Source organism: Stenella coeruleoalba, assembly GCF_951394435.1.
Source record: "Stenella coeruleoalba genome assembly, chromosome: 13".
Lineage (NCBI taxonomy): Eukaryota > Metazoa > Chordata > Mammalia > Artiodactyla > Delphinidae > Stenella > Stenella coeruleoalba.
The window spans coordinates 9527899-9553705 of record NC_137159.1 but is presented as its reverse complement, the minus strand read 5'-3'; the positions used below and the strand labels follow the sequence as shown (position 1 = coordinate 9553705).

General features: G+C 51.9%; 1 protein-coding gene across 1 annotated transcript in view; it reads left to right on the top strand.

The window, feature by feature from the left end:
* CNNM4 (cyclin and CBS domain divalent metal cation transport mediator 4) overlaps positions 1-23125 on the top strand; it is a 36963-nt gene extending 13838 nt beyond the window's left edge. Inside the window, exons 2-7 of the mRNA XM_079940593.1 lie at positions 12713-12856; positions 13148-13282; positions 14291-14460; positions 14723-14819; positions 19764-19945; positions 20260-23125. Coding sequence (XP_079796719.1) covers positions 12713-12856; positions 13148-13282; positions 14291-14460; positions 14723-14819; positions 19764-19945; positions 20260-20457 — 926 coding nt within the window. The 3' untranslated portion in view covers positions 20458-23125. The remainder of the gene's footprint in view (positions 1-12712; positions 12857-13147; positions 13283-14290; positions 14461-14722; positions 14820-19763; positions 19946-20259) is intronic.
* The last annotated feature ends 2682 nt before the right edge of the window (positions 23126-25807 follow it).

The window sequence follows — 25807 nt, the reverse complement described above, 5'->3', positions numbered from 1 at the left end:
ATTTATTTACTGCTAAACTTTATACATTTTATATCTTGTTCTTGCCTTTTTCACTGCCTAGGACATATAGGATCATGTTGACCTGGTGACAGTGGGCATTCTTGTTTAAATATCTGCTAAGATGATTGAATGATTAATCTCCTTTTTTCCTCAATTATACTGATTGATTTTTGAACGCTAACCCTTAAATATTTGTTGTATAACTGGAATAAACCTGACTTAGCCGTGATGTATTCTTTTTACGCGTCATTGAATTTGACTTGCCAATATCTTTGTTTAGAATTTTGGCATCTACGTTCATGAGAGAGATAGGCCTATAAGTATTTCTTCTGCCATTAAAAAGAACATTGAGGAAGATATTATTACAAGGTATCCCCGTTAGGTTTTTGTTTGCTTGTTTGTTGTGGCAGGAAAAATAATTGCCTAATAATTGAGTCCTTTTCCCTCTTTTAACTAATATTTCAGTTTAGGCAAGCAAATTTGAACGTAGCAAGTAATTATCTCACCCTCTCCCTCCCCGTTTCCTGCTTCTCCTTCAGACAACCAGTATAAGCGTCTTACATCACCGGCAATGTTGCTGCAGTTTTTCTCCTTCTTTAGGGTTTTTTTTTCTTTTCTCCTTCAGATTTTGATATCAAGGTCTAGAATGATTTTAACAGTTTACAAATTATTTGGAAACGTGTATGATTACCAGGAACCAACTGGGCTTCACCAATGGAAACAGAACAAAAACCTTTTTTTTTTTTGTGACGGGGGATAGGATTACTAGGTTAGTTCAGGAGAAAACTAGTCCCAGACTTAATGTTATCTTGACGTTAACATTTAAGAGAATTTCCTATTATATCTTCATGAGTAACATGCAACGTGTGGGCTCATTAACAGTGGTCCAGTTTTTAGGTTGATTTGCCCGTAGATTATTAGCTGGTTGCACAAACAGATCCAAAAGAGCAGATGCCTCTGAAGGCAGTAAGTGTGCTGAGTCTGCGAGCCGTCCTGCGGGGAGTGGTGAGGAAGGGGCTTCTCCTCAGGGGTGGGGGCTGGGGCGGGAGGCCAGATGGCCAGGAGCTGGGATTCCAGGGGGAAAGGCCAGGGGAGCTCCTGAGACCAGAGGACGGGTGGAAAGAGAGAGAAGCAGTTTGCTGGAAGGATCCAAAGTCAAAAGGAGGCTGGTGGTGCCTTCGTCCGCTCACAGGCATGTCAGCCGGGCCAGCGCCTTCTCTGCACTTTATTTCTTTCCACTGTGTAATGTAGCTCTAGTTCTCTGTGTTCCTCTCCACCCTCCGCACCATCCCTGGCTGTGTCCTCCAGGAGAGGTTTCCATATCTCTGAGGACCAAGACACCATCAGTTGGTCTGAGCTCACTCCTTAGATAACTTAAGAAACTTAAAAAAAACCCCAAAAACCCCTCTCCTTTGACCCAGGTATTCCCCTTCTAGAAATCTATCTTAAGGACATGGAGATAGATCCAAATATATTTATTACGAGGATTTTCATATTGGCAGAAAAAGGGGAAGGGCACAGTTTAAGAGCCCAATGGGGCTTGAGATTATGTACACGTGTGTGCAATGAAATATTATCAGGCCATTCAATTTTTACAAATGTTTCTATGACATGGGCAAATACAAAGAATGCAAAGTATTTAAAAAGCGGAGTACAAGGGCTTCCCTGGTGGCACAGTGGTTGAGAATCTGCCTGCTAATGCAGGGGACACAGGTTCGAGCCCTGGTCTGGGAAGATCCCACATGCCGCGGAACAACTAGGTCCGTGAGCCACAACTACTGAGCCTGCGCGTCTGGAGCCTGTGCTCCGCAACAAGAGAGGCCACGACTGTGAGAGGCCCGCGCACCGTGATGAAGAGTGACCCCCGCTTGCCACAAGTAGAGAAAGCCCTCACACAGAAACGAAGACCCAACACAGCCAAAAATAAAAATAAATAAATTAAAAGAAGGCTCAACATTAAAAAAAAAAAACAAAAAAAAAATGGAGTACAAAACTATTTACATTATGATCCAATTTGTGGAGAAAATATATAATATTTTATCTATGTATGTTAATTTTAAAAGACCAAAGAAAACAAGCAGTTACCAGTACTTATCTTTGGAAGGTAGGATTAAAAGTGATCTTAATTTCCTTCTTTCTACTTTTGTTACCACAATCAGAAAAAAAAAAACATGTAAAAATTAGTTAGATGTAAAAAAAAAAAATTACAAGAAAATTGGGGAAGTTAGAGTGCTGACTGTTGATAGTCTTAAGGAATTATATGTTTGGGTGTGATGATACTGTTGTGGTTTTGTTTTTTTAAAGGGTCCTTAACTTTTAGAGATACTCACCAAAATGCTTGGGTAAAAGTTACAGATGTTTACAGATAAGATCTGGGATTTCCTTCATAATAAACCAGTGGAGCTGGTGGGGTGAAAGAGGAAACAGGATTGGCCAGAGGAGTTGTTAATTGTTTAAGGTAGGTGAAGGGTGTAATGATATTATTTCCTCTCCTTTTGTATAGGCTTTTATTTTCCATCATAAAAGGTTAAAAATTAGGGACTACTAGTTAACTGAAAAATCAAAGCCGTGAAGACCTGTCCTGAGAATTAGAGAACAGTCTTAGGGTTCCCCCACATCCATTTGTCAACAGCTTGACCCCAGGGGCGCTTGGGTTAAAAGAAGGCTATTTGGAGAAGTCCCATTTCTGAATCCCAGCTTGCTCACCTCCTCACAGTGCTATTCTGGGCAGGACCTCTCTGAGCTGGGGTTTCCTCCTGTGAAGAGTGGGGTTGGTCGTAGGAGATGCTCTGATGGGGGGAGGGGAAGGGCGGGACAGCACCCTGCCCTCCTCCCCCAAAAGTGCTCGCCCTGACTGCTCAGTGCCTGGGGGGAAGTAGACCCTGAGGGGGGACACCCAAGCGTCTATGTCTACGGTGCAAAGGGACAGCGAAGGTGTGGCCACCTTTTCAAGGCTGTTCTAAACAGAGCTCTTTAAACTTTTTTGATTGTGGACCCTATTAGGAAAAAAATTTTTTTAGTTTGTATCTCCATTCAGTCAAAAATTATATACATGTACTGTTTTTCTAATACATATATTATAAAACAAAAACAATTTTAAAGAAGTAAAAATGGAATAACCATTATTTTAAAATGTCTTGCTAATAGTTATCACTTCCTATTATCTCTAGCACACACTTTCATATACTTTCTCAAGGCACAAAATACCCTTTTGCTGGGATTCATCATTACTGACAGTGGCTGGACGTCTGTGTTCCACATAGTTTTCTTTGTTTTGAATCATTTTGGCCAGTCACTCAGCCCTGACTCCATCCTTACTGATTTTCCCCCGATGCTGGTTGAGGCAGCAGGTGGTGAGAAGGGCAGCTTTGGCCTTTGTTGGCATCTGTGCTCTTCATTCTGGGATTTCCTTGCCCAGACAGTTGTTAAGCAACTGTCCATTTTGCGAGCTTTGCTTTGGTCCCGTGTACTCCACGTCGTGTGTAAACCCCTGTCTGCACTGGCTCCCAGTCTGCTGGAGTATGAGTGAGTGTGTATGTGCAGGACATCCGGAGCCCCGTGGTCACCTGCGGTGACTGGTGACCAGCTGGCTTGCAGGCCTGGTCCAGGCCCACCCGTGGTCAGTCTGTGTAGAAACAAAAGCTAAAGTTGCTTATTTATCTTGGATTAAAAATAAACAGAAACCGTGTAAGGGATGAGTACCCCGTTGGGAGACCCTGTTCTGAAAGGTCCCGGACGGGCCGTGACTGCGTTGTCGTCTTGCTCGGGGTGGCTCGGCTTGTCGATCTCCTGGTCAGTCTCTAGAACCCCTTTTACCTGCAGACCCCTGTCTGTTTTGGCAAGTGGGCCCCAGTGTCTCCATTTCCATTTCTCTTTTCCATGCAGCTGTCCTCCTATCACTGTCTTTTTTTTTCTGCTTTACTCTGTTTTACCTTTTGTCTTGCCTTACATTTTCATTTCCTTCCTTTTAAAAACATAACCCGTTGGAGCTTCCCTGGTGGCGTAGTGGTTAAGAATCCGCCTGCCAACGCAGGGGACACGGGTTCGAGGCCTGGTCCGGGAAGATCCCACATGCCGCGGAGCAACTAAACCCGTGTGCCACAACTACTGAGCCTGTGCTCTAGAGCCCGCGAGCCACAACTACTGAGCCCACGCGCCTAGAGCCCGTGCTCCACAACGGGAGAGGCCACCGCAATGAGAGGCCTGTGCACCGCAGTGAGGAGTGACCGCCGCTCGCCGCAACTGGAGAGGGCTGGCGCGCAGCAGCGAGGACCCAATGCAGCCAAAAATAAATAAAAATAAAATAAATTTATCAAAACCAAACAAAAACATAACCCGCTATAATGCGGTATTTTCACTGGTGATATTCATTGGCTAGCTTGCCTGTCGGGCACCTGCTGTATATTGAGCCTCATCTGGACAAGGAGGCATGAGTCAAGAACCGCCCGGGTGAGTGTAAACCGGGACCCACACTGGGGAGGGCAATTGGGAGTTTTCTATCAAATTTGCCCTTTGACCTGTGACTCCACAACTATAAATGTATCTCACGTGGGTCAAAAATGGTGGACATACAGAGATTATCCTTACAGCATTGTTTGCAGTAGAAATAAACCTGGCAACAATAATGTGTTCATCAGCAGAAGGGAGAGGGTCAGATCCACATCCACACTGGTGCCCACAATCCGAGCTCTCCGGCCGCGGAGTGGGGAGCAGCTCTGCGCTCCGGTGACCTCTCTGAGGGCAACATGTGAGGTGCAGAAAAGTGTACCTTGTATTTTTAATTAAAATAAAAGTAATATATTTATTGTAGAAACTTTTAGAAAGGTGGAAAATGATTAAGAAATAAAAGTCAAAGTCACCCTCATCCTACCACCCCAAATGTTTTTGATGCGTTTTCTTCTAGTGAGTCAGCAGTGAACTGTATTGCTTCTCCCCCTTAAAATGAGACATCCTTCTTCTCTTTTCTGATTATAAATGTAAAAATTAAAAAGTAAAACATGTTGACTTTAAAATGCATCAAGCAAAAGCAAAAGAAACCAGTATTGCTCTTACTGTCCTGTTTTGTAACTTTCTGCTTTACACAAACAGTGAACCACCGTCTTTTAAAATAAATCTATATCTACATCAGCCTTCTTAGTGGCTGCAGTACTGTGTCATAAACCACACTGGGTGGACCCTCCTGGGCACACCTTGCACATGGCCTGGGCACTTCCTTTGTGCTAAGGTCTTTCCTAGAAGTGAAAGAAACGGAGTCCAAGGTCTTATACATTTTACATCTTGACGCATACTGCCAGGTCATGACGGAAAAATGTCGTTGTTCTCTCCAGTACTGCACTCTTTTAGTCACCACAGTCTTATATTTTAATTTATATTAAAATTAAGGACCTCCTCAGTGTTTTTTTTTTAATTAAAAAAATTAAAAAAAATTTTCTCACTGTTCTTTTAAATTGCTTATTGATTAAACAACTTCCACCCGGCCCTCCCCAGTCCGGTTGGCCCTCTCTGCCCTGGATGCTCTGCAGTATTCTTTTTGCATGTAACTCTCCCACCCCCTTGGAGCTGAGTTGGGAGGGCTGTGCTCTGCCCCTCTGGTTCCTCTGTCACCCTGGCCCCTGGCTTCTTGCTGGGATGGGCCAAGGCTCTTCCTGCTGGCTGCGGTCAGGCTATTAATCATCAGCCTAATCCTGCCCTGGCCGGTGGAGGGCGGCGGAGGAGGGGGATTCCCAGGAAATCAGGGTGCCCGTTGTCTGCAAGTGCAGACCCATCACCCAAGGCTATGTCTTGGGCAATGGGTTTGCACTTGGCAGGTGGCTGCCTGGCCAGCTCCTCTCCCCATGGAGGGTGCCTGAGAGCTCAGGGCCAGTCTTGGAACCTGGGATGGCAGGAGGTGGGACCTGCCGGGAGGCCAGCGAGGGAGGCCAGAGAGAGAGGCCAGAGAGAGATGCCAAGGACACCATCTTGGGTGGCGGTAATCCCACGTCTGATCTGGGGCCCCTGGATCTTCCCCATGAGAAAAGGCAACTGGAGCTGGCGAGTAGGGCCTCTCGGAGCCCTTGTGGACTTTGAAACCCAGCACCTAGTAATGTGTTTTTCTTATGATCTTTGAGAGACTATAAAGGTTTTTTACGGGGCAGGGGGAGGGGGGAGGAGGACACAGCTGTTTGCTAAAATGGGCATTGTGGGCGGTGGAGGACTGGGCTTTCCAGGGCCCCTGGAGACCTCCCTGTATGTTTCTAGCAGAGTTTGGAGCATCTGCTGTGCACCGGGCGAGGGATGGGGGGCTCGTGGAGAGAAGTGAATCACGGTGCAGGCCAGGCTGAGCTGCATCCTGGTCCTGGTCCGCGGGGAGCTGGATGCCAGGCAGCCGACGGCACAGCCCGCGGCCTTCCAAGTGCTGGGAAAGGAAGAACTGGGGCGGGGCGGCGCGGGGGCAGTGAGTGCCAACGGGCTGGTGGAAGGGTAAAGAGGTTGTTGAGGGACTCAGGCAGGTCCTCCCTCTGCTTGCCCCCTCTTCCAGGTGGGAGAGGGCAGTGAAAGAGGCCCAGGCTTGCTGTCTGCATCTGCCGATCCCGCGGGGGTTTCTAGAGGCCTCGTGCAGCTTTCTGACCTGGACAAAGGCTGACAAGGGCGGAGAGGGCAAGCTTGCAGCCAGATGTGGCCCAGAGGTGACCTCAGGACAGCAATTTCAAGGTGCCTCCTTCCCTTCCCCACAGCCAGGTTGCCCCTTCCTAGCAGTGCTTGAATCTAGAAGGCTGAGGAAGCTCTAAGCCCTAGCAAAGCAGTGTGAGAGTATTTTTAAGAGTTTCTTTCTTTCTTATGTGTTTCTTTCTAATTATACCATTGTTATGGAAATTTTGGAATTTCTATTTAGGGAAGTATAAAAAAGAAAAAAGAAACCATACTGAAACCCCCATACTGTTAGGTTAAACCATATGAATTGAAATTGTCTTTTTTTTTTTTTTTTTGGTCAAAAATAGTGAAATATCAGCAATTTCATAGGGGGCAGCCAAATATAATCATTTTGCTACATTGTCTCAGCCTTCTTTTCTTTGAATAAGGACTGCCTTGGAAAACGTGGGATGCTCAGCTTTTGGAGTAGATGTATCATGTCAATTTTCATGTTTCATTTCTCACCCCACTTCTCCCCCCAAAATCCAATTATCCAGTTGAATGGACACTGATAATCAAATGAGGTAACTCGTTAAAATGAAATTCTGTGTTAGATTTAAACTCCATACAATGAGAATCATAAATGTAAGTCCTGAGTTGATCCTCTTATTCTAAATGGTAAATCAGTTAATAGTAATTTCCGAATTACTGTTCAGAAGCTGCTTTTTTTTTTTTAAAGTCATCACCCCCCGTTGCTTTTTTTAAAAAATATTTATTTATTTACTTGGTTGCACCGGGTCTTAGTTGCAGCTCGCCAGCTCCTTAGTTGTGGCACATGGGCTCCTTAGTTGTGGCATGCAGACTCTTAGTTGTGGCATGCATGTGGGATCTAGTTCCCTGACCAGGGATCGAACCTGGGCCCCCTGCATTGGGAGCATGGAGGGTTTTTTTTTGTTTTCTTTTTTGTTTTTTCAGTACGCGGGCCTCTCACTGCTGCGGCCTCTCCCATTGCGGAACACAGTCTCCGGACGTGCAGGCTCAGCAGCCATGGCTCACGGGCCCAGCCGCTCCGCGGCATGTGGGATCTTCCCAGACCGGAGCATGAACCCGTGTCCCCTGCATCGGCAGGCGGACTCTCAACCGCTGCGCCACCAGGGAAGCCCAAGGGAGCATGGAGTTTTAACCACTGCGCCACCAGGGAAGTCCCTACAGAAACTTCTTGATTACTAAAATTCAGAATAATTCTTTGCCTAGTCTCCGTCCCTCTCCCCCTTCCCCCATTGGTTATGTTTCTTTTCCTAAGGCATATCCACATGAACTGTGTCATCCATTCCACAAATATTCATTGAACACCTACTGTGTGCTGCTTGCTGTTCTGAGTTTTGGGAACACAGACGACAGCCTCTGATATGATGGAGCTCTCAATCTAGTGGGAGAAGATGGTCCATAAAACGACAAACACAAGGAACAAGCATGTTCTATTTTTTTTTAAATTTATTTATTTTTGGCTGCGTTGGGTCTTCGTTGCTGTGCGCGGGCTTTCTCTAGTTGCGGTGAGCGGGGTCTACGCTTCATTGCGGTGCGTGGGCTTCTTCTCATTGCGGTGGCTTCTCCTGTTGCAGAGCACAGGCTCTAGGCGCGTGGGCTTCAATAGTTGTGGCTCGCGGGCTCTAGAGCGTAGTTGTGGCACACGGGCTTAGCTGCTCCGTGGCATGTGGGATTTTCCCGGACCAGGGCTCGAACCTGTGTCCCCTGCATTGGCAGGCGGATTCTTAACCACTCCACCACCAGGGAAGCCCTCTATTGTTTATTGTAGGTGATAAACTAAAGACAGGGTTGCGGGGCTGGAGGAAGTGTTGCCGTACTCAGTGAGGCCCTCTGGGTAGGCCAAGGTGACGTTTGAGCAGTGAAGGAAGACCCGAAGCAGGCTGAGTTGGGCAGGTGTGTGGGGCAGGAGCAGGCCAGGCTGAGGCAGCAGCCTTAGGAGTTTGAGGAAGAGCCAGGAGGCTGAGTGGCACAAGTGTGAGAGAGCAGGGCAGCAGGAGGGCTTTGGGCGCCAGGCCGCTGCGAGGAGTATGCTGTCTACCTGGAGTGAGGTGGAGCCACTGAAGGGTTTGGGGCACAGCATGAGGTGACGTTATAACTTCTCCTATAAGAGGGTCCCCCTTGCTGTGGTGTTGAGAGTAGACTCGGGTCCAGGATGAAGACTTGGGGTCTCACCCTCTGGGTGAGAGGAGGTGCACGTGGCTCAGCACGTGGCAGTAGCAGTGGAGGCTCCCAGAAGAGGTTGGATTCTGGGTGTCCGTTGCAGGCAGAGCCGATGGGATCCGCTGAGTGGGTTGGATGTAGAAGGGTAGAGAAACAGAGGAATCAGGGACTTCCCTGGCGGTCCAGCGGTTAGGACTCCACGCTTCCACTGCAGGGGGCCCGGGTTTGAACCCTGGTTGGGGAACTAAGATTCCGCATGCCACACAGCGTGGCCAGAGAAGAAAAGAAATAGAGGTGGCAAAGTTTATTCCCCTAGGGCCTCATCCACTGGATGGATGGAGATTGGGGAGGTCTGGAGGAAGGGCAGGAGCTAGGTTTTGGCCGACTTAAGTTCAGGATGTTAGACATCCACGTGGAGCTAGCTGTCAGCGAGCAGCTGGCTGGATATGTGAGTCTAGAGAGCACAGGAGAGGGCTGGGTTGCTCATACTTATTTGAGACGCCTTGACTTATTTGTATTTAAAGTCCAGAGGCAAGGGACCAGGTGCAAGGACTGAGCCCTGGGACCCTCTCTTCTCAAGGAGAAGCAGCAGCCCTGAGGTCAGATGAACACCAGGAGAGCCGTGTCCTGGAAGCCAAGGAGAAGGGAGGATTTCTAGGGGGAGGGAGAGAGTTGGCCCCTTGTCAGAGACTGTGGCCTGGGCAGGTCATCTGAGACTGAAATCCCACCGTTGGAGGTCATTGGTGACCTTGGCAAGAGAGGTTCTCTGACCAGGAGGGGAGATGGTTCTGCTACGACCCAAGAATGGCCCCTCTGGGCAGATAAATTAGAAGGCGGCAGATATGGCCCAGGGTCCTGTGCCCGGGCCAGCAGAGGATGACTGACTGGCCCCCAGCCCAGCACCTTTGCATGGGACCCAACTGGCCAGCCACAGTCAGTGCAGTGTTCCAAGCTCTTAGCCTGCAGAGCAGGGCTGGCGGTGGGCCATGCCCCAGGTTGCCTTACCTACAGGGTACCTGTCTGCAAGGTGCTGCCACTAGAGGGCGCCCACACCCACCAGTGGATTCCACAAACCAAGGTGCCCCAGAGAGGAGCAGGGAGGGGGCTGAGAGGGGCTCAAGGAATCTGCTCGTTTCATCCACAGGAGGGGCATTTCGGTCCTTCAGAGAAGCCACCCACCTTTCCCTGTGAGGCCCAGTGTGACCCGTGACTGTTTTGTGGGTCAGGACTTGTTCTGAGTCTGTGGGTTAATCAGAGGGTTCAGTGGGGACGGGGACGTTTTCTCAGATTACTGGAGCTGTGTCTTCTCTGCAGGCGCTCTGACTTCTGGGCTGTGAGCAAAGACCTGTGGACTGAGCCACACCCACCCTGTTCTCCGGGGCTCAGTCTGCGGCAGGTTAGGCATGGAGGGTCCTTGCTCACCCCCTCTCACCAGTTTCCCTTTGTTCGCTTTAATTTTGTTTTCCCCCCTTCATTTTTTCTCAATTAAAAAAAAAAACCTGTAGAAGTAAAACATGCCTAGCAAGTAGAACGATATAGAAGGGTATAAAGTAAGGGATAACACGGCCCCGCCCTCAAACTCCACATATCCCCGAAGGTGGCCATGGTTATCTCCTCCAGACACTAACAGGGTAGTTTACACCTCACCGGCCCTCGCAGGCAGAAGGCAGCACGCACTCGGTCCGGTTATAGCCTCTCCAGGGCTTCCTTCCACAATGTGGTTCATCCGGCTGTGCCGCGTTCTCCCCAGAACAGCAGTGGCTCCTGTTAAGGACTGCTGCTCCATTGCTCTCGAGGTTTGAGGTTGTTAAAAAGAATGTTCTGATGAACCCCTTTGCTTGTTCTGTCTTTCTACGTTTTGAAAATTACATCCGTAGAGTAAGTTCCGACCCGTGGAATTTCCAAGTCCAAGCTTAGGGACCCTGAATTCTGAGACATGCCGCCAACTGGGCCTCCTGAAATGTGTGCCTGTTTACCTGCCCACCCACCAGAGTGCCTGTGGGGGCCTGCGTGTCTCCCCAGCACTGGGCGCTCCCAGCTTATTAGGGTGTGCCGTCTGGAAGCAGCAAAAGCTCCCTTGCTCTAATTCTGGTTCCCGCCTGATGCCACAGCTTAACTGGCTGCCCCAGGCCCCTCAGAGCATCCTTTCTGTCTCCAGAGAGCGCTCCTGCATGGGCAGCACTGACAGGTGAAGAGGCCGGGGGTCGGACACCGGGGTTCTGGCCCTGACTGCCTGCTGCCTGCTGAGGACCTTGGCCGAGCTCTGGGTCTTGCCGGCTCAGCTCTGAAGACACTGGAAAGTTTTAATCGAGCCCATGGTTCTTCCTGGCAAAGCGCTGAAAGGTTTTTGACCACGACTGGAAATAAGGATACCACAGTGACCGGCACCTTGTGCAAAAGTTTCGCACACAAAAAACCAACCACACAGGGCTTCCCTAGTGGCACAGTGGTTAAGAACCCGCCTGCCAATGCAGGGGACACGGGTTCGAGCCCTTGTCCAGGAAGATCCCACATGCCGCGGAGCAACTAACCCGTGCGCCACAACTACTGAGCCTGCGCTCTAGAGCCCGCAAGCCACAACTACTGAGCCCGCGTGCCACAACTACTGAAGCCCGTGCACCTAGAGCCCGTGCTCCACAACAAGAGAAGCCACCGCAGTGAGAAGCCCACGCACCGCAACGAAGAGTAGCCCCCGCTCACCGCAACTAGAGAAAGCCCACGCACAGCAACAAAGACCCAATGCAACCAAAATAAATAAAAAATAAATAAATTAAAACAAAACAAAACAAACAAAAAAAAACCAACCACACAAACAAAAAAGGTACTTCCCCCCATGTGGTGTACTCTGCGATTTTTCACTTTATTTTTAAAGATGCTGGTCCCGAGAACTGGCATGTCTCTGTTCTCCCTCAGAGGCCCCTAGGAGTTACGGGGATGCATCCTGGGGCTGGGATTCCCCGAGGCCTTAGAGACCTGGAGAACATCCTCTGCGCACCGTGCGCTAGAGTCAGGGCTGAGACTGGGTCACGCAGGGGAAGCTGACTTGACCTTCACAGCTCTCCGGGCCTTCCCCCCTTAGGCTGCTCTAGACCCGTGTCCCCGTGTGTGGGTCACACAGTCCCGTTCAACCCAGAGTGGAGGCCGGGCCCTTTTTGGCTGTCACCCTGTCATTGTCACGCACTGGGGCGAGGGGCACGAGAGCAGTGTGGGACCCCAAAGGAGGGCCTGGGAAGCCCTGCCGCCCCACAGAGCTCCTGTGGAGGGTCCTTCCTCCCCATCCTCTGCCTCCTAACTTTCTTTCTTGCCTCCAAGGGTGGCCCTCCTCTAATTATAGTACCTGCCTGGCCTAATTATAGCCTGGGCTAATTTGTTAATGGCTTTGGGTACTGAGAGCCCTTGCCTTGGGCAGGATCACGGCCCCTGGGTACACGCAGGGAAGTTTTGCCAGGGAGCACTGGATGAAGGGACGTGAGTGGCCTTTGAGGCCCATGGGGGGGCGGCGTGGGCCCCCTGGGGAGCCCCATGTCCAGCTGGTGCACGCAGGGCTCTGACCAATGCTGCCTCTGTCCACGAGTTATCAGGATGGGTCTCTCCCCTTTCCAGGGGTCCCAGGAGCCCCTGGTGCGCGGCACCAGGCAGGGCCTTGCCATTTTCATTCTATTTAAACAAATGGTCCTTAATTAAATGCCTTTAAATTGAACAATACTTTTGGTTTTCCTCTCCATGAAAGCAATGTCTGTTTGCAATAGAAGCTTCAGGAAATGCACAAAAGGGAAAAAAGGCCGTTCATGACCCCACCCCAGTGACTTATGACCCCAAATGTGTTAACTTTTGGTCGAGGAGTCTCATGACTGGTCCCTCTGCTCTTGTTTGACTCATCATATTGTCCCCGCAGGGAAGTCCCACCTGGCCATCGTGCAGAAGGTGAACAACGAGGGCGAAGGTGACCCCTTCTACGAGGTGCTGGGCCTGGTCACCCTGGAGGATGTCATTGAGGAGATCATCAAGTCCGAGATCCTGGACGAGTCTGATATGTACAGTGAGTCCCCTTCCCACCCTGCCCTGCTCTGCTCTGCTCAGACTGGCACCTGCTGTCCCCAGGCGGGAAGGCCGCCGTGGGGACGCGAGGCTGGGCGCCAACCAGGGCTGCTCGGAGCGTCCTCAGGAGCCGCCTTTCCTCCTCCCAGCATTTGTGCCTCAGCGCAGACACTGCTGCTTCTGCTTCTGGTGGAAGAAGGGCCCGCGGAGCTGGGAGTCGGCGGGTGGGTACCAGTCTGTTCCCCGGTCCTTGGGGGATGCTGTTCTCAGTTCCAGATTCCTTCTCTTGCAGCTGACAACCGAAGCCGGAAACGGGTATCTGAGAAGAACAAGCGTGACTTCTCAGCCTTCAAGGATGCTGACAATGAACTCAAGGTGAAAATTTCTCCTCAGCTACTTCTGGCTGCTCATCGCTTCCTGTCCACGGGTAAGAGCATGAGGAGGGCCTTCGGGTGTCGGTGGGATACAGCCCCGGAGGGAGACATACTGGGCCTCTGGTTACTCCTCCCCAGGGGACAAGGGCTACAGCAGATGAAGGGCCTGGGGCACGCGCGCCTGCCTCTGGAAGGGGGCGAGGTGTTTTCCTTCCATCCCCACCGAAGATCCCTGCGGTTTGTTTTCCCCGTTAATGGGCTGCTGCTACAAACTTCCAGGAACCATCCGGCTTTGTTTTGGCTGTTTTGTGCTGGGAGGACCTGAGGTGGGCACCGGGCTCCCCGTTGAGGAGGGAGAAGGAGGCCCTTCCATGTGCCCCCTCCCCCTGGGTACAGCCCACAGCCCTGCATGCTCATCCTCTCTGAGCGTCTGGATCCAGCTCCCTTATCTCTCTGCCTCCCCTCCGCCTGCATCTGCTGGGCCCCTCGGGACCTGACTTCTAGGTCAATGACTTTTCTCTCTTCTCACCCCTGACTCAAAGCTCCCTTGGAGACCCGGGTGATTGATTAGGAAAACGCCCGCCTGCTCTGTCCTCTCCCCTCAGTCTGACTTCCTTCCCAGCCCTCACTTGCTAAAGCTGTGATCCTTCCCTCTCCTGTGCTTTTCCTGCCGGGCTATTGATGACATGGATACTGACAGTCGTGATAGTCACGTTTATTAGGCACTTCGCATGTGGCAAGCGTGTGTCTAAGTGTCCTACGTCTGTTATCCCATTTCACCAAACAGCGACCCCATGAAGTTTTAAATCCCTATTTTACAGATGAGGAAACTGAGGCACGGGTGAAGGAGTTTGCCTGAGGTCATGTTTTATTAGTGCAGGAGCCACTGTCCAGGCCCAACCAGTGACAGACCTGCATGTACTGAGGCCGGAGCCAAGGTCATGCCCTCCGGGGAGGCAGGACCAGGCAGTGAGGAGCCGTCCAGCACAGCAGTGACCATGTTCCAGGCACTGCCCCGCCCAGCCTGGCCTCATGTGAAATCCTCCTCTCTCCTCCTCCAGAGGTTCCCCAGTTCAGCCCCTCTCTGATATCGGAGAAGATCCTGCTGCGGCTGCTCAAGTACCCAGACGTCATTCAGGAGCTCAAGTTCGACGAGCACAACAAGTACTACGTCCGCCATTACCTGTACACCCGCAACAAGCCGGCTGACTACTTTATCCTCGTCCTGCAGGTGCGCCTGCCCCGCCCGGGCCTCCGTGCCCGAGCCGCCCTCTCACCTGCTTTCCTGCCCTTGAGCCTCTGCTCCCCGTTGCCGGTCCTCCGCCTGCAAGGCCACCGTTGAGCCCCTGGGTCTCCAGGGCTCTGGAACTAGCTCCTCCACGGGGCCCACAGCCCTGTTCACTCCTCGCGTCTCCCTCGTGCCTCAGGCTTTTTCTTCCCAGGTGTTTTTTCCTTCTCAACTCTGTTTGTAACCCTGACCCGTGTTCTTTCAGGGGAAGGTGGAGGTGGAGGCCGGGAAGGAGAACATGAAGTTTGAGACGGGCGCCTTCTCCTACTACGGGACCATGGCCCTGTCCTCCTCCCCCTCTGGTGAGTCTCTGGGCCATGTCTGGGCCGCCCTCCAGCACTCCTGGAGGGGGAGAGACTCGGACTGGCCCCCCAGAACCTAGGGCCTCCTAGAAGGGTCATAACCCAGGTGGCTCGGGGGAGAGGAGGCCAGCGAAGGCCAGAGCTGCCAGGGCCTCGAGGAAGTGGCCTGGAAGAGCAGTGACTCACCCCTTGGGACCGGGTTCAGAGAGTGGAGGGAAGAGATGAGGGGATTCTGACGAAAGCCCGGAGGGAGCTGAGAGCGTGTTCTGAGGTGGTGAGACCAGCCCACCAGGAGGCGAGGAAGAGCGTGGATATGAGTCAGGGAGCCGCAGGAAGTTGACGGCATTTGCTTGCCATATGAAGCAGGAGGCCTGTCCTGAGCAGGCGGTCCTGTGACAGCAGAGTGGGCCGACTGGGCAAGCGGGCCACAGTGGCCCTCCTTAGCCGTGACGGCGGGAGGCCAGTTGAGAGGGAGGCAGGTGGAGGGAGGCTGCGGGGCCTCACTTGTGAAGACTGGGCCAGGGGAGCCAGGGTGGGGGAAGGGGGCCCATGGCTCCCGTGTTTGGAGGCCAGGCCAGGGCCTGGTTTTCGGCCGCGCAGTTTGCAGATGGCTTCGGCTTTTCAGGGGGCTGAGCCACTGCCTTTTGGTTAAGGGGCCGTTCTGATGGAATAAAGGGACCTGGGGGCAAAGAAAGGACTGGACAGCCTCTGAGAAGGGCCACTGGCCACCCCGGCGCCCTCTGCTTCTCCAGTCCTGGGTGGCTCAGGCTCCCCTTGCTGGAGGGGGTGCCCGGCAGACAAGGCCCGAGTCTCGCCCGGCTCAGCTCCTCGCCAGTTGTGTGACCCCTCCGGCCCCAGGTTGCTGCGGGCTGGACAGTGAAAGTCTGCTTTGGTGCCGGGGACAGGCACATGGTGAGGGGGCTGCTGCAGCTCCTGGGGAGCCTCGATGCTGTGCCTGTTACTGTCCTTTGACAAAGAGGACCCCCATGTGGGGGGCTGGGCACCCGTGCATACTGACACAGCTCAGCTCCTCCACCAGCGTGAACAGGCTCCTGGGGGAGGGGAGTGGGAAACAAGGCTGCAGAGCTGGGTTTTGGAACAGGTGGCCCCTGCCCAGGTGCCTCAGGCCTGGGGAGGACTTCTCTGCCCCTCCTGAGAGCACCTCTTGCGGTCCAGCTTGGGGAAATCTTGTGCAGCAGGGCACACAGTCACAGGACGTCCCTCCAAGCACCCTTTCTCTGCAGCCATGCCTCAGAGCCTGGTTAGGGTCCTGGGCTCTGTCTTTTGATGTGGAGGCCCCAGGTTCCCACTTGCAGTGGCTGGAAGGGAGGGGAGATGACTTCCGGGGGCTCTGGGCACACTCCACCAGCTTCTGCCCTTCTCTGATCAGGGCTCTGGTCAGCTCTGAGCACCCTCCCCGTCAGGGCCGAGTCCCCTTTATTGTTGTGCCCCCTCTCTGCTCGAGGGAACCTGGCCCCCAGCAAGTCTGCTTCTCCATCCTGTTCCTGTGGCTCCACGCCCACCCCACCCATCACTGACCTTTTCCTCTTTTGCTCCAGTGCCTTCCACCCTGGTCAGGTGTCCGCCTGGCAAGCGGAACTCCCTGCTCTCCCGGCTCTCAGGTAACATGGCATGGCTGGAGAATTTGCACTGCCACCTGCCGCCTGAGCCCTCACACTGCAGCTGCATTAACCGCTCCCAGCAGGCACTGGGGGCCCCGCCCCTTGCCCAGCACCTGTGCCATCCCACCTGTTCACACTTGTGGACCAGCCTGACCAGTGCTAGCTGTGCTTGGCCTGGGGCCCAATTACTATGTGCCTTTGCCCAGGTCCTGGAAGGGTTTCCCCAGAGGTCCTTCAGTCTTTGAGAAGAGACAAAAACGCCTGCAGGTGACAGGCTGGGAGTGGAGGGTGGCTCCCGGCCAGGCCAAGTGAGACCAGCTGCTTGGGGCCACTCACAGGCCTCAGCAGGATGACTTGTCACCCCATCAGCTTTCTCTAAAAAACTTTCCAGCTTTCCTCACAGGCTTTGGTTTTCATTCTTTGGCTGCTGGTTCCACCTGCCAGGGGGAGGCAGCAGCTGGGTGGTTAGAAGTGTGGCCGCAGTCATACTGCCCTGGTTGAATGGGGTCTCCGTAGACACCAGCTAAATGATTCCGGGAGCTGACCTACCTTTTCTAAGTCTTGGTTTCCTCCTGTGAAATGGGAGCAATACATGTGCCCACTTCTTAGAATTGTTGGCAGCAGTGAGAGAATTGATATAAAATGTTCAGTTAGAGCTCAGTTACTGTTTGTTTTTTCTCTGTTACAACCAAAATGTGACATTCCAATCAGAAAGTGTTTAGGAAAATTCCAAAAGCCACAGAAACATGCTGTTTCTGGCCTTTGATATGTCACACTCCCGAGCCTTGTCCCAGGGTCGGTGGGAACTGTGTTGGCCCCAGAATCACTCAGTTCGAGGGATTCCTATCCCATGTATACTGCGGTGGCAGAGGTCCTGATGTCAGGATTCTGGCCTGGGCTGCTGAGCCCGGAGGAGAAGAGCATTACGAGTGTCTTTGAGCTCTGGTCTCAGTGCATAACTTAGAGAAGGTCCCTGGGTCCCAGCAGTGCTAAAAACTTATCACTTCAGTCAACTGTTTCCCCTATTATGCTTGTACAGCTGGGGTTTTTTCCATCTTAAATGTACAAAAACACACTTTTTAAAATTGATCCTCTTTAAAAAAAAAAAGTAAAAAGGTGATTTAGAAGTCACTTGTCCCGTTCAAACACAGCCAACTTTTGGCAGTGATGGGAAGTACAAAGCAATTAATGGTCTTTGAGCAGGGGGCTGTCTGATGAGAACAGAATGGGCCATGTCAGCCCTCACTGGCCAACCCCTCAGCCTCACTCTCCTCTTCTGCTCTTGCTTCTGTCTCATAGATGGCCGGGAGTTGATGCACACATGGTTTGAATCCTGATGTCTTTACCTAATATGGGAACCGAGACACTTTTCCATAAGCTTTCTAGTTAGAGCTACACAGAGTTTCACCAAGCAGGTGTGCCTTCATTTGGTTTTTTTCCCCCTTATGCATATTCATGGGGGTCTATATTCTAAGTATAACAGCATGATGTAAACCTCTTTACGGAAAAACTTCTTCTGTATTTATGTCCTTAGAATATTCTTCCAGAAATGGACTTACCAAGTCAAACCCCCTGTTTTTTTGTTTTGTTTTGTTTTAATCATAAAAGTAACACAGCTTATTTAGAAAATTGGGAAGGTGGAAAAAAATCTTAAGAAAATTAAGAAGCATCCTAATTTCATTATTCAGAAACAAACACTTCATATTTTGTTAGATTTCTAGACCTCTGTTTTTAATAGGCCATGTGACTAATTTCTGTTGGTTTAAATTCAGTTCCTGTTCCTGGAGTGTTAATAAGCATTAATTAAAAGCATTCTATCATTCAAATAATTAATGTCAAATATTAAGCAATATCCCTAGTGTTTCTGGTCTTTGCTAGAACTTAATCAGAGGTGTTGCTTAAGTTAGAATGAGTGATACGTGCACATGGTCCTCTAGTGGTTGTATATCACCTAATCATAGACTATCCAGACTGTATTTTCCTGGTTTTATGAATGAAACTCAAACGTAGAGTATTACTCAATTCAGTCGCACTTGGTTCAGCCACCCAGATTCAATGGTTGCTCTTTTCACTGGTCTGTTTGTTAGAATAGCTGACTCAGTAGTTAGTAACTTACTAGTTAACTAAGCAAATCAGCTTAGTCCACGTCCTGTTCGTTTAGAACAAGCCAGTACGCCTCCACAGTTAACTTCTTGGTGCATTTCATTGTTTTCTGAGTGTTCCCCAAAATACGAGCTAATGATGTACAATAATGTGTGTGCCCTTCCTTTTCCAAAATAAGGAGCTGGTTCCTTCCTGGTTGGAGGTTGAGCCATTCCCCTTGCCTGGTTTCAGTCGACCGAATGGAGGCCTGTGCTTCCCCTAGTGGCGGGAAGAGGCACTGCCACCGCTACCCCAGGCTCTGCCTCATGGGAGGGGGACTGAGACCCAGCCCCCAGACACCCCAGAGTGGGAAGCCTGGAGCTCTGGGGCCTCTAGGTTCCTCTGAGAGGAACCTGCTGCACCCCACCCCCCTGCCAGACTGGCTGGGCTCAGCAGACACAGGGCAGGACTGTTCCATACACAACAGGTTACGTGTAGAGCACACTTTTGAGCTCTTACGAGCATTTTGAGATGTGAGCAGGGTGTCATGTTGGGGGGTGTATGACGTGTGGTGAGAGAGTGCAAACTGTAGGTTCTTCCTTTGCATATAATTTAAAAGTATGCAGTTTGGGCTTCCCTGGTGGCGCAGTGGTTGAGAGTCCGCCTGCTGACGCAGGGGACACGGGTTTGTGCCCAGTCTGGGAAGATCCCACATGCCGCGGAGCGGCTGGGCCCGTGAGCCATGGCCGTTGGGCCTGCGCGTTCGGAGGCTGTGCTCCGCAACGGGAGAGGCCACAACAGTGAGAGGCCCACGTACCGCAAAAAAAAAAAATGTATGCCGTTTATGTCCCTTGACAGAAGCTGTCATCGAGACAGGGACAGTGGCTCCTCTGCCATGCTGGGGTCATCATTGTGTCACCCTTGCCTGACCAGCTGTTGGGGAAATGAGGGGTTTTGTAGCCATAAACTTTCTGTGTCTCTGGTTTTTGTTTTCTGTTTTGTTCATCTGTTTGGGTAGACTTTTTAATTCTTACTGCACCACAGTCCTAAACAAACTAGCTCATTGGCATTGATGAGGTCAGACCTTCTGCAGGCAGAGCTTCCGTTCGTTTGTGCCCGAGAGCCACTTCCCACTGCCGGTGGGGGCACTACTGCCCGGGTGTCCGTGGACAAGGTTGGACGGGAGGCTGTGAGGGGCACCAGGCTGGCCCCCGGCCTGACAGCCTCTCTCCCTCCACAGACCGCTCCCCACCCCACCCCGCACCCCTCAGCCGCTCGGCCTCCCTCAGCTACCCGGACCGCTCAGAAACGGCGTCGAGCACGGCCCCCTTGGCAGGCAGCAGCCAGTTCGGCAGCTCAATCCTCGGCCAGTACACCTCCGACTTCAGCGTCCGGGCGCTCATGGACCTCCAGTACATCAAGGTGAGCGCTCCCCATGGCCCTCTTCCCAGGCAGCACCATCCTCCTCATCCTGGGCGTCTGGATCACTCTGTGTCTCACCGGCAGCTTCTTTCTTTGATCCACCACACCCAGCACGGAGGGCCCGGGATGCATGTCCCTCCTGCTCTAGCTCCTCACTCCTTGGTCACCCCCCCCTCCGCTCCGCCCCCTGGGTCACGCCCTCTCTCCTGGACTCGCAGCCTCCCTCCTGGCTGCCCGTTTCTCCGGGTCTCCTGTAGGGTTGGCCCCCCCGGCCCTGCTGTCGGTGAACCAGGCCGTCCCGCTTCCCCCTGCAGATCACCCGGCAACAGTACCAGAATGGGCTGCTGGCCTCACGCATGGAGAACTGCCCCCAGTTCCCCCCGGATGGGTGCACCATCTGTACCGAGAACTTGACCGACAAGTCCGAGCTGCCCCTGGTGGACGAGACCACGACTCTCCTGAACGAGTGCAACTCCTTGCTGCACAGAGCCTCCCTCGAGGGTGCCATCTGACGGGAGGGCCCGGGGTCCCCCGCCAGCCCCGCGGGGGCCTCCCCAGTGGGCCCACACGAAGACAGGGAGCCTGTTAGGCCGGAAGGGGTACAGATAGCCTGTCTGACTGAGCAGCCAGTTGGCCCCCGACCCGAGGGGGATCTGGCCTCCGGCAGGGACCTCTGAACAGCTCCGAGCTGGCGGCTGCCCACCCTGGACTGTGGGGCAATGGGCCGGCGACCAGGAGCACTTCTAAACTAGGCTCATCTCACCTCTTTTTAATACCATATGGGGAAGGGAAGACAGGGTTAAGGAACTTTATTTAAAAACAATTTTTTTTTTTTCCACAAAAACTTTAAAAGGGGTAGGGTTTCTCACCCCGGGAAGCGATAGCCATAATCTGCTCGCAGCCGGGACTTTTTGGCTATGTCCCTGACTCAGGAAGCCTCCTCTTTCTGCTTCTCCTCCGCCTCCTCCAGAGATGGCATCCCACGGCCTGCTGGAGGAAGGTTTTCCCTTGGGAGGGAAGAAAGTTCTTCCCAGGAAGCAAAGAACCAAATAGTGCTGAGAACAATTGCCCGGGCACGCGCTGAGGCTCGCCTGGTGTCACCGAGGCCGAGGGATTCTGGGAACCGTGATCAGGGACGTGACACTCGCAACTGCGGAGAGGAGCACTCCTCCTGGTAATCGCTGGACCCAGGAATCTCCTAGAACTCTGCTGATGGGCTCTCCTGGTGAGTTGGGCTCCGTTGAGGACTCTCGCCCCGTCCCTCATATCTGCCCCTCTGGACAACTCTCCCCTTGTAATGGGGCTGAGTTCAAGTGTTAGGCAGGGTCTCACACCTTTAAGATTGCTAACCCCTGCTCCCCAGGCCCTGACCTCACTTTCACCAAAGGTTTTCCCCAGGCTGGGGGAGCGACTGCGTTAGAGGGGACTTGTCTGCGATGCTCCTTTCGGGGCCAGGAGGGAACCTGGTCATGGGCATCTACGTCGTTAGCAATTCGTTCCATCCCCCTTCCCACCCCACAGAGAAAGTCAGGTCTCAGTCACTGACCCACCAAGCCCTTCTTTCCGGACTCCCGGTTTCTAATCCAAAACCCCAGTGCCTCTTAGAGACTGAGGACAAGAGGACGTTGTAGGAAGCCAACCTAAGCAGGTCCTTCATGCCCTTTCCTCTGTGGCTGAGGCTCACCTGGCTTTGTTCACGCACTTACAGATCTAACTAAAAGGCACATAGCTGGCAGCCCCGTCTTCCCCACGTGTGTGTTATCCTAGTGTGAGATGTCGTCCTGGCCTTTGCTGAAGCTCATGGTCCTGGGCGCTCAGAGCCCCAGCCCCACGCGCAGTCCTGCCCCAGCACCTTTTCCCTGTGCTGCAGGCTTCCCGCCATCGGGGAGGCTGTAGGACCAAGGTCCAAGGTGGCCCTTTGGTTGGGTGGAACAGTTGCTGGGGGGGTGGGGGGGCCCAAGATCAGGCGAGGGAGACTCCACAGGCCTTCCTGAGTGTTATTTATTCACTCCTTTCCTCAGCCTGTGAGTCCTGTTACCCCAAGTGCTCTGTTGGGGACCAGGAAATGTCTTGCACCAAGTATACTGGCCCCTGGTCATTTTAAAGTTCTTCCAGACACAGAATTGATTCCTACAAGTCTTCAGAGAAGGTGGTGACAGCCATGGGTTCTCAAGCCATAAGGAAAAAAGACACCAGACCTTTGGCCCCCGTTGGGGCCTGAAAACCCCTCAGTTTTCTCCAGAAGCAGCTTGCTTTCCGAGTCCACACAGGGGCTCGCAGAGCTGTGTTCCTGGGACCTGAGTGCCAGGTGGAGCAGACTCACGGCCTGAACCGAGTGTGTGTGAAGCCAAAGGAGCAGGTGCACACACTTCCACGGCTACCTCTTTGCACGCACAGTTACTTTCAAGAGATGGTCCCGCCTCTCCTCCTCTTCCCGTCCCCATTTATAATCACTTTGTGCAGAGGGTCATGATTATTTCCACATATTACTGGTCCGATGACTTCCTCCTCCCAGTGCAATTTTTCACCTCCTATTCCAATCTCTCGTTCCTGGGCTGAGCAGTACCCTGACCTGGCCCAGCCCTGCGTGTCTTCCCGTGGTAGGGAGACCTTCGCAAACGGCCCCTGGATGGGTAGGCGAGTTACAGCCACCGTAGCAAATAACTCATATTTATTTTGCATAAGATTTTAATTTGTATATTTTTGTGATTTATTTTGGCATTGTTATGAGTTTGACTCTCGGGGAGTTTTGTTGTTATGACTCTTGTGTCTTTTGTCACAAAACAATGATAATATTTGCTAAACGATATATGGAATTTATTTTTGATTGGTAATAAAAAAAGAAATATGTATAAATCTTGGTGAGTTTACAGTTGGCCTGTTTGAGTCCTGTCGATACTCGGTGCCGGTCATAGAGCTAGAAGTGGCCGTGCCTGGCTCTCACCTATGAGAGGGCAAGGGGCCAGCATTCTGGGACTGTGTAGCAGTAAAAAGGAAGCAGAAATGTAACTTACAAAAATATATATAATCAAGGCTGTTGTCACAGGAGCTAGAGAGTGCCAGCTGCTGCTAGACAGACAGGGCAAGGGTGCTCAACTGCCACCATTAGGGATCCAGTACAGTGGACACCAGAGGCTTGGGGGCAGCTGGGATGGGCAGATTTGCCCCTCCTCTCTCCCCTGGGGGCTGAAGGAGAAAGGAGCTTGATCCAAAAGTATGATCATGTGGTCTTACAGCAGCAGGTGCCTCTCAGTCCACACTCAGGGGCTGGTTGTGGTTTCACAGTTGGAGCGCTCACCGCTGGAGAGCCCGCCTGAGAGGGACCTCACTGTATCCGCTCCCGAGGCTTCAGCCAGGCGGACTCCTGCCCACAGGTGCCTGTGTGTGCAGTCGAGTGCACCCAGGCCAGGGGCTCACGTAAGCCTGGCTTGACAGGGCCAACTCGGGGCGGGGAATGTTTAAAGAAAGGGAGGCACTGGGTAGGCAGAAAGGAAGGAGGACATTTCAGATAAAAGGAGTAACAAATACAAAGTCTTGTGCATAGGTGGGCAACAATAAATTTCATTCATCCATCTGTTCCACACGTTTAAGCCCTTGCTACATGCCAGGTGCCCCCAACCCCTCAGGCTGTCTTCTCCGCCTGGAACTTCCTCCCAGGTCTTGGTGGGGCTCACCCCCTTGCTTCATCTAAGCCTCTGTTCAAATGCTACTTCCTTGAAGAAGCCTTCCCCCATCACCCCAGCCAAAAGAGCTTGGCCCCAGTCCCTCTGTCCGTCTCCTTGTATTGCCATGTTTTTCTCCATAGCACATATTGTCAGATATTAAAATACGGATTTGTATATTTTCTGTTGTCCTCACACTGGAACTTAACCTCCACCAGGTCAAGGTCTTTCTTATTTCCACTGCAGTCCCAGCACTAGGACAGTACCTGGTACATTGCAGGCACGTTTGCAGACTTGAGAGAGAAGAAGGAATTAGCCAGGGGTCACACACAATAGTTACGGGTTTGAAACTCAAGAATACTAGATAAAACATGGAAATGTCTTGAACCAAATGATCAGAAAGGAAAAATCGCCCGTGGGGGAACTGAATGCCCGGTGACAAGTGTCTCCACTGATGCTGTGATGATGGGCCAAAGACTGACTCAGAGCCAAGGAAGAAAGAAGCTGGCAAAGTAGTGTTGGGGCCTCTATTGTTCACAGAAAGTCACTTGTGAGCAGCTTTGTTTGCTCTGTACCGGGTCCTTTGTCTTTGGGTCTCACAGTTTAACTCACTATTTGTGTTTTCCAAGCTTGATCCAACTGTTTTTCTACTCAAAGGTTTCCCCCCTCCCAAATAAGTTACAGGTTGTTTTCCAAGGGAGCTCGAGACCAGGGGAAAAGTAACTTGTCAAAGGTCAGAGCTCTGTCTAGATATACCGACCGAGCGTTCTCCCCATCTTACCTCTGGAACTGGTCTTTGCTAGTTAACTTTTCAGGCACATGACTCATTTCAAGCCTGTTGTGCATTCTATCTCAGTGTCAGCATTTTATCTGGACTTGGAGACAGAAGTGTGAACCAAAGGGGTTGAGTCTACTATTATTATTTTTTTTTCAAAAGAGGCATGCCAGCCCAGTGGAAAGGCTCAGTAGTCGTTATTGCTTCTGCTGGCGGCTTATTCTGGAACTTTTCACACAATATTTCTGCCGGTCACTCGCCACGGGCTTATTCATTCTTGCACATTACCTTCCACACAAACGTATTTTACTTAATTGCAGTCACAGTGCCTAAACTGTTGTTTAAAGTGTTTTCATGACACAGCACATGAATTTCTATAGAATCCTTGTAAAGACCATTTTAAATGACATGTACATGAACAGCCTTATGAAAGTCTATGTATGTTAGGAGATTTGAAAATACATAAAAATGTAAAGAAAATACAAAAAAACCCATTTCATCTGGACTCAAAGAGAAGTCGTGTTAGCAGGTTGTCTATTTCCTTCCAACCAGGTGAAGTTCACATACAATAGGTTGAAGAACATTCCACACTGTCAAGGACCACACAGTCTTTGGGAGGATTCTCTTGAATAGTTCTTGTTGGTCTTTAGGAATTATTTTCCCAAGGATGATCTGCTAGAAGTGGAGTGACCAGATACTGTACAGTAATTCCTGACAGAGCTGCCGTCTCCTAATGTGGCTGGGATGGCGAACAGGATATTAGGCCGGTCGCGTTGAAACCCAACATCCGTGTCTGAGTCGTGCTTCACTTTTCTCCGGTAAAATATATTCATAACATGTAGTAGCTGTGAGGATCCAATGAGGTAGTGATTTCGTGCGTGTACGTATTCACCATCGTTCTCCCTGGCAGGAATGCAAGTTCCTTTAAGGCAGGGGCTGTGTGTCACGTCCCAGACCTATAGCAGAATCGGGTGCGATCAAGAAACACTTTCAATAAACCTTGGCTTCCGATGCCCAGTCACCGGTTCTTTCAGCCCTCCTCGCCCTTTAGGTCAGTGGTTCAGGGGGTCCCTTTCTGAGAAAACGGCCCATCTCCGTTGGCTGAATTCTCTGCCTGCAATTTCAGGAGCGCCGCTCCGCTCTGCGACCCAAGTCCCGAGCCAGGGACTTCCCAAAGCACGGGCCCGGCCTCCCGGTGAGCGGCGACTGCCGGTGAGAACCAGACGCCCGCGGAGGGGGGCCAGTTCGCCACTCCGCGCCCTCCGGACGCCAGCCAGCCCCAGCCCCAGCCCCAGCCCCAGCCCCGGGAATCGCGGCCGAGCCCCGCGGGGCCGAGAGCCCCACGCCCCCGACCCGCCCCGGGATCGCGCCGCGGCTTGTTTACTCCCCGGCGCAGCCTAGTCCGACCCTGGGGCCCGCCCCCGC